Genomic DNA, 11,040 nt, shown 5'->3' on the forward strand with positions numbered 1-11,040 from the left:
ACGCAACCCATGACGCCGCCCAGCTCGCCACCCTCGGCCGTCGCGCCGTCGCGGGGCTCCTCCGCCAAGGCGCGCCTGAGGCCGACCGCAGGGCTCCTCGCGCAAGCGCACGGCCTCCGCCAAGGCCGCGCTCGGGGCTGACCAGGAGGCCATGGTCACCAAGCGCCCGCGCAAGGGAACCACGTCGGGGAAGAAGAAGAAGGCGCCCAAGTCCGTCGCTGCTGCACGCCCTCTCTAGCCGCCTCTCATCGTCCTCGCGCTCGGCAAAAGGAGGACGAGGACGTTGAGCGGACATGGGCTGCCACTCCCTCCGCGGACGAGTCGGAGCCCGACGCGGCCGAGCTCGAGCGCTACGGCATTAGCGAGGACCTCCGCGTGTTCGTCAACGACATGACCTCCCCCTGCCTAACCCTAGCTTCTCCTCTACGCCGTCGCCTCCACCACTCGTCCTTCTCCCTCCCCTTCTTCAGCTCGTGCTGCAGCAGCTCATCTGCGCCTCCCTCCTCCTCGCCGGATCGCCACAGGCTGTCACCTGTGCTCAAATCAGTGAGGGGCAGCCGGCAGTGGTGGACGAGGGGATTGACAAACTGCAGCCGGCAGGGAGGGCCTAACCCTAGCTCCTCCTCTGCGTCGCCGCCGCCCGTCCTCCTCCTCCTTCATCCCCTCCCCGTTGGTGGAGAGAAGGAAGTGGTGCACGCATGGCTGCCCGACCCGACCACTGCTCCTCCTCGCTCGAGATTGAAGACGCCCTCGGCCACCCTTCTCTGCCGCCGATTCCAGTGAGAGCACCGTCGATCTTTCCTTAGCCTGGATGTGATGGCCACTGCCATGTTTGAAGCTGGTTGAGGTGAGCTTGCGATTCATTGGTCCTCCCTGGATGCAGTCAACCATTTTCTAACATGTTCAGTTTACTGATGTGGTTTGGTTAACCCTTCACGCATGGGATTGCTTTGCCCCGTGATAGATTTATGCTGTCATTTTTTTACCACTGTTCTGCTTGATATCCATTTTATGTTTCGCTTAGAAATGCACTCCTGCATCTTGAGATGTGTGCTGATCTGTTTTGGTTAACTTCTTCACAGGTCGTTTCGCCTTCTTGATATTCAATTATAGAGCAATGCACTGCTAGCATCTTGAGACACCACAATATGTGAACAGTAGATTAGGTATGTTTGGTCTAGAAATCTGTCCATTGTGATGGGTTATCTCGCTGTAACTTCACGGCTTCATATAATGTTGCTTCCAAGATCCAAAACATCCAGAGTCAGGTATGACTTTTTCTTCCAGTATTTCCATTTCGCACTGCATCTTTCATTTAGAACAACTAGGCGGAATATAATCGGATCAGGGGCTGGTGGTGGTAGTCTGTATGACACTACAAAAAAAAAAAGATCTATGCCATGATTGTACCCAAGTAGTTTTTCAGTTAACTTAGCAAATCAAGTGAGCTGATTGATCAAATTTAGTTGTTCGGACTTCCATTGGTAAATAGATAAAAATGATCTATGTTAATTACTGGTCTTAATCGTCCACCACAAGAAAATATCAGGTTAACAATTACCTCAAGAAGACATCAGAGTGGTCACTCATTTTAGGTGGGGATATGCAATCTGTGCTTTCTTTAATCATGTTAGATTTTTTTTCAGGTTCTCTGATTGTAGAATAGTTTGGTTATGAGCAATAAATTGTTCTGATCAGTTAATTATTGTACCTCTGGTTACTGTTCCTCTTAGTAAGTTTTGCATACGGTTCCTTTCCTTTGATATTTTTCTGCTTTATATTTGTCTATGGATACGAACAAATATGATCATGATTGCTGCATTGCATATGGTTCCTTTCCATTGATGATAAATGGCGAACAACTATGGTATTTTTCCGCTTAACAATATAAGGTTGTCTTATGCCTAACTCGAACCCATATGTCACTCCAGCATCTTTCTTTCTACTCCATATATGGTTCTGGCATGTCTCCTTTATACCTCAGGCCATTCATATCTTGTTTGTGAGATCTGCTAAATTTAATGTTGCACCACACCCACACGCAAGATAGATTTCCATATATTATTACTTTTGACCAACAACAAGTTCAGAATTTTTTGCTGTACTGATTATACCCTGAGATTATTTCTCCCTTACTGCTTTGGATGCTGAAATGTATTTCTGACCCTATACGAAAATATTTGTTTGTGTAAACAATGCATCACAAAGTTTCTTTTGTAGGTTTTTTTTTTTTGATGTATAAACATCTTGACTATGCAAAAGGCAAATGTACATGCTCCTTATTACTTATCATAAACATTTTCCTGGGAGTTCCTTTTTATTGTTTCTCATCTGAAATTGGATTCATACTGATGCCATTCTTACATCTCATTTTGCAACAATTATCTTCTGATATTATGAGTCTTGGGGATTATAAGTGCCATTCAACTGTTCACTCTCATGAGAAAGACGGGTTGGCACTTACTGATGCAACAACCAATGCAAACAGATTCTTGCTGTTCCTTTGCCTCTCGACGTCTCTTTTATTGAAACTGCATTAACTGCTGTATGCCTAATGCTATTTCTGCTTGTCATGTCCTTTCTTTTCAGGTTTGAACCGTCCGTGCCTACTGTGGCCCCAACGACTATGGGCAAGAAAGGCCTGGAAGAAGAAGAACCCTTTACTAGGTATTTACCTTGCCCCAATTGATCTCTTCTTCTTGGGCCTTTGTTATCATTTCACATTGCACCATATCATTTTTCATTGATTCTTGCATCATTTCAGGAACAACGACGTCTTTTGGTGACCTAAGCCTTTTGGAAACAAGTTTTGTAAATGGATGGTTTTTTATCAGTATGGATGTACTAGCGATTCCTCTGCTTGAGCTCCGGCTCGCAGGCACATATTGCCAAATCACTTGGTTGCTTCAGAGCGACGGTGACTGTTATCACAACAATGTCACTGTCCACCCAGACTGTAAGGATACTTGGAGACAGACTGCATTTTAGTCAGGTTGAAACATACTTGGATTCCCTTCCCATCATTCCATTTCTTAATTCCAATTCTCATATTTTTGTACACTGACCTCTACCCATTACATGAGCGTTGTAGGTGCACACCTTCCAAGTGTATATCCTGGACTTGGTGCCTGGAGGTGAAACGAGTAAGTCGATCAGCTGACCTGCAACAACCTTCAAAATGCTTTTGCTCCTTGTGTTTCAGTTTCGGTCAAGGCGATATCCATGTGTAGAGGGTCATAAAGCTTCGGGGCCCTGGTTATTTTGTTTGTATATATGTAAATGAGCTTTGCAATCTGTTGGCGTCTGCACGTTTGTGCTCTGTAGTCTATCATTTGATGTACTCATGAACCTCATCCATGTCAATATGCCTGCTTGGGCCTATGATCAATGTGTGCTGTCGTTATGTGCTCTCTTGTGCATTATCCTGTTATGATTCATATGGTTTCTGCTTTTCTGAGTCTGTCATATTCCATATGATCAACGACAACCAATGCAGTACTCCATATGTTTCTAACGACATCATATATCTTGCGCAGGAATGTAATGATCTCCAGGTCGCTTTGCCGCCTCCTGCTCATGGCCGTCATCGTCCCTTTGGTACGTCTCCTGCCAATCACCTTTCTCCAACTGCGTCTTTCATTTTTGGCCGATTGTCTTGCGCAGGAATGTGTAGCTTTTCTGTCAATTGGAAGTGAGCTTCGTTGACCTGGTAGATTTTATATTAGACTAGCCGCACCTGTGTATTTCTATCAGCTTTTACTATTTGTTCTTCAATGGATCGGTTGCATCAGATTATAGGTACTGTTGACCGTAAAACTATAAATCCAGTTCTGCATGCTTTTGTCCGTGCAACTAAGATCAATTTTCTGATTCATTTATTGTGAAATCTTATTCTACAAGACGCAAAAAGTCATTTCTGTTTGTTCTTAATGTTAATATGTATTCCTGCCTCCGATACCCTCACAAATTTAATGGATTCTCATGTTATTATTTTCTTATAGTTGTATTTGGAGCATTGGCATCTCTAGCCGAGCTGCGCAAGCAGAAAGCGGAGCAGGAGCAGCTCGGGGACGAAGCCAAGGTCTAAAATGCCGAATCTCCCAATAAAGTGGTACTGTATATCGTTCACTCTGCATCTTCTACCTCAACCAGAATATAGCTACTAAACACACCCAGTTAGCCCGAGAATAACTCTAAACCTCTGCTCTCTCTCTCTCTCTGCCGTGTTAACTGATGATGCAGGATGACATAGTTGTGAACTAAGCAGCAAAATGAGGCCAAGAGCATGATGGCGTCATCGCTATCACCCCCTTCAGTGTCTAGGAACCAGGCAAAACGCCATTGACAATGTGTGGGGCGATGAGCGAATGGGCGGCGGCATTGCGCACAATGGCATGACGATCAGATCGGCGACGTGATCGATGCGGTGGACAATGCCAACGATCAGTTCATTATTGTCGATCGTTGTGTGGGATTCTATGTCAATCTTTTTCTGTAAACTTTTGTTTTGTTGATTCCAATTATTTAAGAAATTGTGAAATTTTGTATCTTGTGTAAGTAAATGTCAGTGCCAAGGCGTCTTTTGTATATTTCATGTAATTCTCAGAAGGTTGCAAATGAACTTATTAATTTGTGTTATTCTAAACCTTGAAACTTTTGGTGCATTATATGCTAAGTATTATATATCCAGTACTGATCTTCATGACTTTGTTACCGGATTGGATATGATTCACCCGGCAGGGCTGCGGCAAGCCGCACTTCCTACTAACTTAAACCATGCTTTCTACTAACCAATCATTACTTTTTTGACCACATCGTTTGGACCGGCAACCCGCGCCGGCGCGTTCCTGATCTAGTACAGAAAGAATGCCAATAGAAATGCAGGTTTTTCAGTTGAAGAACACAGAGAGCAACCACATCCAGAAAGCATACCACAGCTTGCCAAGAGAAATGCAGGTTTTTTAGTTGCCGCCAGGTCCGACAAAACCAAGTCTAGCTAGGTAACAACTAGGCTGCAAGCAAAGGTGATATTAACTAACTTACAGAGATCCTTCTGCTTTCTAGTAGTGCCCGAGGAGGTCAAAAGGGTCAGCAAACCCAAAGTCAGAAGCTATCTTGTTGCTGTAAACAGGACCTCCAGGGTTAGTGCGCCGGCTCTTGAAGAGCTGTACTTTGCAAGCCTGGTTGTTCCATTTCACGCTCGCCAGAGGCTTCAGCTTGGCCCTCACATTATCATCGCCAGAGGAGAAACATTCGTTGGCCACCAAAAGCACCATCTGCTCCAGCACCCGACCATTCTCCGCGATGAACTTGAGGAAAGCAACCTCGCTTCTCGACCCATGGAACTCGTAGAAGAACACCTTCTTCATGCTCTGCACCACGCATTTGATGGGACCGCCCTCCTGCCAGAACTTGGGACTGACCTTGCCAGTGGACTCTTCAGATATGCTAGGGGACTGCAGATGAAATGGTAGCATACATAGTTCAGGTATCTTATCTATAAGCAGGCCAACAGTCATATGATTAATCTGATTCATAGTTCAGACCATGCTAGTATAACATAGTATTGCAAAACTGCCAATGCAATAAGTAGTAAAGTTAACCAATTTTACATAGACATGGAGCGTCTCCAGGTTGGGGAAACATCGGAGAAAGCCGGGCACTTTCTTGACAGCATTGCGGTCACCGAACTGCACCTCCATGGCCAAAATCTTGACACTAGGGACAATCTTCTCCTTGCTACCAGCCTGCAATGCATCAAGGACAGAGAAACCAAGTCATACTCTATCATATATCGGCATTACTAATGGACACAGCACAGCCAATTAAATTAGCCCAAGGACATATAATATATATATATATACTACAGATACAGAGACACCCAGGGACAGAGAAACTAAATCAGATCATATATTGACATAGCAGGTATACACATGCAAATTAAATTAGCATTACAAGCGAGCTGCATACCACGACGACGGTGTTGTTAATCCCCAACTCTTGCTGTCCTGGCTGAATGTATCCCAGCACACGGAGGTTAGGTGCACGGCCAATCTTGATCATGGAAGAGCCGTTGTCGTTGTTCCTCTTCCTGAAGGACTTGAGCTTGCCAGGGGGGACAATTTCCCAAAAGAAGAGCCTCTCCAGGCTAGGGGCATCCACCACGTCGATGTACTCCAATAAGGCATGGCCAAGCTGAACGCAGCGCAGTCTCTGGCTGACCAGGCGGAGGCGCACTCCGGTCTGGCTTCCCATGAGGACGAGGAACTCCAGGACGGGGCATCTTTCCAGCATGAATGCTAGATCACGGTCCTCCATGACAGTCATGCAGAGGCCGAGCTCCTTGAGGTTGGGGAATCTGGCGCCGCAAGGTACGGCGGCGGTGTCCGGGAGCCTCCAGAGGCCAAGATAGAGGCGGGTGAGGGAGGCGCAGCCGAAGAGCGTGGCGGGGAGGCGCAGGTCAATCGGCCAAGGGCGGTTCACAAAGACGAGCTCTTGGACCCCCTTGGCGACGAGGATGTCGAGCCAGCGCGATATCTCGCCCCGGTGCTCCTCCATGGTGGTGCGGGTGAGGTGGACGCAGCGGAAGGGCCCCGGATGCGCCGCGAGGATGCGGGACACCGCGGCGGTGACGGCACGGGGAGAGGGAACGCCGATGGGGAGCTGCCCGGCCGCGCCGCCGTCCGGAAGCAGATGGCCGTCGACGAGAGAGAGGGGCGCCGAGCGCCAAAGGGGGCGCCAGCGCGAGGCGAGGGCGGAGGTGCGCGCGGCGTCCTTGGCGGGGAGGCGGGAGAGGATTTCGGCGAGGAGCGCATCGGGGAGGCGGCTGATGCGGTCCAAGCCTCCCGGGGCCCACGGCACGCCGGAGAGCGAACGGGTGGCGGCGGGGGAGACCGGCGGGTGCGGGAGGTAGTCGTACAGGAAGTAGAGCAGATAGTTTGAGCCAAGGTCGAGCGTCGCAGGGTCCCGGCCGTCGCGCTCCATGCCGGCGAGCATATCGCTCATGGGGGTGCCGATGATAAATTGCGGTTCGCCCATGGCCGCCGGTGGAGTGGGGAGGAGGGTGACGGCGGCGAGGGTTTCGGTTTGGGGAGAAACGAGGAATGGTGGAGGAGTGAGTGAGTGAGTGGTGTGGTGGGCAGGGCATGTCGCTAGCTAGGTGTTGGGCCAGACGTTGGAATCAGGCCCAGGAAACAGCTTCGGCTAAAGAAAATTCAAATACTCAACAGTAACTGCTTTTTGGAGTGGAAATACGAAAGAGAAAAATTTACTGTATGCCATTAAACTTGAGCCGGTTGACAATTTGGTACCACTACTTTAAAATACCCTAATTACGGTCCATGTACTTGCGCACAGGGTTCACTTTGGTCCATATATACGTTTTCGTGTACGTATTTGCTAACTTGGCCGAGTCAGCGGCCGCCAGCTCGCTTTGACCGCCCCTGGTTGAGCCGTGGGTGAATACTAGTCCATCCGGGGGGGTGCAAAAATGGCATGACCTGGTCGCACTTGGTCGGACCGACCGCGGACCTGGTCGGCCGCTCGCTTATCCCCTCGCTCTCCTCTTCCTCTCGTCCCAACCCTAGCCCAACTCCCATCCCCGCCGCTGCAGCCATTGCCGACGTCGACGCCCTCCACCACAGCAGCCATTGCCAACGCCCTCCTTCGCCGCCTCCGTCCCCGTCGTCATGTCGTCTTCCAGCTCCGTCTGCACTGCATTGCGTGGCCGCTCTGTTGCTGTACCATTGATCGGGTGCCCGGATTGCGGTGAGCAGGTGAGGTTCTACCGGTCTAGCACTGATGAACACGATGGATGGATCTTCTACAAGTGCGTCAACCATACTATAAGTGCCAGTTCCTAGCTTGAGCCTGATTCATGTCGTGTCAATTCTTAGCAGCAGTAGTATTGAAGTAGAGCACTGATTAAATTAGGCACATTAGTTGGTTAACTAGTCATTGTTGTAATTAATACAGTAGTTTAGACTGACCTTGGTTGCAAAATTACTGACAGAACTAGTTGGTTAACTAGTTTGCCATTGATTCATGCACTCCAAACTTTACTGTCACTCTGTAGGTGAATAAAGATGTAATTTTTTTTCTCAGGTCACTTGTGATTTCTGGCGCTGGGAGCTTGAATATGTGGAGTGTCTGGTTGAAACAAGGTGTCTGGTTGGTGATGCTACTATAGATGCAATTGGTGCAGCTGAGGACATGAGGGAAGAGCTTGAGAGGCAGAGGACTGAATCAATGGCAGGCAGAAGCACAACTGGAAGGGGCATGGCTGGAAGAGGCACTATAGGCAGAGCTAATTATGCCAGCTCCAGTGAGAATAAGTATGCTACCAAGCAGCAAATTGCTATGCTGTAAGGATTAGGCAGAGAGATTTTGCTTCTGCTAAAGCTGCTGATGGCTTTTGTTATAGTGCTTTCTGTGATGTGTTTCACCTTAATTATGAAGAAGTGAAGTGTTGTTAAATGAGTAGGTGTAGGTGTACTAAGAGATCTCTTGTTCTAAAATTGAGCATACTAAATGGTAGTGTAGAGTTCTCTTGTTTGCTCAGTATGAAGTCTTGGTTGGATTGCTTGTTGTAATGGATAATATGTCAGTAATATGAAGACTTGTCCTAATGTTTGAACTATATTGCAATTACCTACAGAAATATGACAGATGTAATATATCAGTAATATGAAGTCTGCTTGACCTAATTGCTTTGAAATGACTGACAGATGTATTTGATGTCAGAAGTGTAGTTAAACTAATTTTGACAGAAGTGCACCTAATTCTGTCAGAATTGTACTTAACCTCATTGCTTTCAAATTACTAACAGAATTAGGCAGTCAGAATTACTGACAGAAGTGTACCTAATGCTGTCAGAACTGTACTTAATCTGGCAGAGCTAATTAGGCACTGTAGGCAGAGCTAATTATGCCAGCTCCACCAACTGTAACTCATGTCAGCACATGTCCCCTTTCTCAACACAACTGAACTACTTGCACCTGCTGCAAACACCCACCCAGCAACTTGCACTCTACATGTAGCTTTGGTCCACCACCAGTCCACCACCACCACCACCACTAGATCTCCTTCTTCCTCATCTTTCATCTTCAATTTCGTGCACCACCAAATCCCTTCTCTCCTCTGTCCAATAGCACCAACAAATCCCCTTCCCATCTTCATCCAGCAGTAACCATGGTGTACTGGGATGATCTTCCCAGTTCCTTTGAAGATGACTCTGTGACCAGCAAGGTTAGTGTGCTCCCCACCCAGTCTAGGGTTTCTTAGCTAGGGTTTCTCTGTCAATTGATTCGAAATGTCTCTCTTTTGTCTAGCCACCTGCTACAATTTCCAAATGTCTCTCTTTTGTTTAGCCACCTCCGGAGTGGCTTGGCTACAGATCTGCCTTGCTTTAGATGTGGCAATGGATCTTTGTGTGAGAAGCATGTGGCATTTGAACCTGTTGATAGTGGCAGAAGGTTTCTAGCTTGTGCACAGAAGGTTAGTAAAAAAAATTTGCATTTGGCATTGTTAAACAGGAAGTCATTTGAAGTATGTTTTAGGTTTCATCATCATGCACAAAACTGAATACTGGCAGTTAACTGAATTTTTTGTTTGGTCTAAATTGTTAGGAGGTACCTAAATGCAGATATGTTGAGTGGGTTGACCCTGAGTGGCCCGATGCTCTGAAGATGAGCCTAAGTAGTATATGGACCATGTATGAAGAGGAGAAAAAACAGAGGCTCAGACAGAATGTTGTGAGTGCTGAAGAAAACTTGAAGGTTCTTGAAGAGAAGAAGAAGATGGAGAATGAGTTGAGGCATTTCAAGCTTGATTTTGCTAAGATGGTGGCTGAGAAGGAGTAGGCAATGAGCCAATTAGGCAGCACACAACTTTCTCTGACTGATCTAAAGGAAGAACTTGAGAAGAAGAAGATGACAGACAAGTCAGTAACCAACATTCATCAGGTCTTCAGGGTTAAAGCAGAGAAAGAGAGGGACCAAGAAGTGCAGGAGAGGGACCAAGTGATTCAAGAGAGGGATGATTTGAAATATGAGAAAAGGAAGCTTGAGTACATGATTGGTGACCTATTCAAACACAAAGAGGTCACCAAGGAGAAGATAAGGAAGCTAAAGGGCATGCTGAATGGATTTGATTGAATTTGTGTCATTGTAAAAAAATGAATTTGTATCTTTCCTAGAATGTGTACTTTCTGTCAAATGAACATGAACCTCCTCCGGGATTTGTCTCATTTGTACTTTCTGTTAAATGTTAACTAAATTGGGTTCAGGTAACTAAATTGTGTTTCTTCTTTTGGAAAGATTTGCTGCTTTCTATGACTGAATTTGTATGCCTGAATTTGTATTGTCGTCCTGAATTCGTACGTGCAATTGATCCCACCAGGAACTCTTTACCGGAGCTAAATTTGACAGATCGAGCACCGGAGCTGCTGGCGACAGCGATGTACCATACAGGGGCAGCAAGGCATCATCACGACGATGCATATGAGCAAGAGGGACGTCGCACAGGCCCCTCCCGAACGGCGCAAACGGCGGTGGCTCAGCATCCGACGATGTGCTCATCAAGCCATCATCGACGCCGACGAGCTCGAAGGACCTCGGCAGCGACGACGAGAGGGTGCGGGAGGAGAGGGAGACGCGAGCTGGTGCGGTCCAACCAGGTGGGCTGGTTTAATGGTCATGGTGTTTTTGCAAAAAAACGGATCAAGTAGTATTCACCATAGGATCGACTACGTGGCGGTCAAAGCGAGCTGGCGGCCGCTGACTCGGCCAAGTCAGCAAATACGTACATGAAATCGTATAAATGGACCAAAGTGAACCCCTTGCGCAAGTACTTGGACCGTAGTTTGGGTATTTTGAAGTAGTGGTACAAATCTGTCACCCGGTTTAAGTTTGGTGACCTACGGTGAATTTTTTTTCAATACGAAATACTAACTTTGAAGCTCACCAAAATATTCTGGAGAAAATAGGAGTTCCTTCCTTTGACTTCAATGTGAATGGGAAAAGGTCCAAAATCAACCCTGAA

The 11,040-nt window shown here is 47.0% G+C and overlaps 1 protein-coding gene, 1 long non-coding RNA gene and 1 pseudogene across 4 annotated transcripts; 2 read left to right on the plus strand and 1 right to left on the minus strand.

Moving 5' to 3' along the window:
- The first annotated feature begins 47 nt into the window (after positions 1–47).
- Positions 48–4,667, plus strand: LOC119278399. Of its 3 annotated transcripts, none has more exons than XR_005137773.1 (8): positions 48–847; positions 1,083–2,452; positions 2,590–2,667; positions 2,765–2,992; positions 3,092–3,143; positions 3,537–3,597; positions 4,002–4,111; positions 4,243–4,667. It is a non-coding gene; the product is annotated as an uncharacterized LOC119278399 (long non-coding RNA). The 3 variants fall into 3 exon arrangements; XR_005137774.1 differs by having other exon boundaries at positions 61–847; positions 1,083–1,268; XR_005137772.1 differs by having other exon boundaries at positions 49–847; positions 1,083–2,667.
- Positions 4,668–4,918: 251 nt separating this feature from the next.
- Positions 4,919–7,106, minus strand: LOC119278400 (F-box/LRR-repeat protein 13-like). Its single transcript, XM_037559752.1, has 3 exons — positions 5,971–7,106; positions 5,613–5,747; positions 4,919–5,456 (listed from the first exon to the last, which is right to left on the minus strand). Exons 1-3 carry the CDS (start codon positions 7,036–7,038, stop codon positions 5,061–5,063), a joined length of 1,599 nt encoding a protein of 532 aa, XP_037415649.1. The 5' UTR covers positions 7,039–7,106; the 3' UTR covers positions 4,919–5,060.
- Positions 7,107–7,688: 582 nt separating this feature from the next.
- LOC119279976 lies at positions 7,689–10,154 on the plus strand (annotated as a pseudogene).
- Positions 10,155–11,040: the final 886 nt, after the last annotated feature.

This window comes from Triticum dicoccoides, chromosome 3B (assembly GCF_002162155.2).
Source record: "Triticum dicoccoides isolate Atlit2015 ecotype Zavitan chromosome 3B, WEW_v2.0, whole genome shotgun sequence".
In the NCBI taxonomy this organism is placed as follows: Eukaryota; Viridiplantae; Streptophyta; class Magnoliopsida; order Poales; family Poaceae; genus Triticum; species Triticum dicoccoides.

Coding starts and splice junctions, on each gene's coding strand:
- LOC119278400 (XM_037559752.1), bottom strand. CDS start 7,038: ATGGGCGAACCGCAATTTATCATCGGCACCCCCATGAGCGATATGCTC. Junction 5,748..5,970: donor TTAACAACACCGTCGTCGTG/GTATGCAGCTCG, acceptor GATGCATTGCAG/GCTGGTAGCAAGGAGAAGAT. Junction 5,457..5,612: donor TGGAGACGCTCCATGTCTAT/GTAAAATTGGTT, acceptor TTTCATCTGCAG/TCCCCTAGCATATCTGAAGA.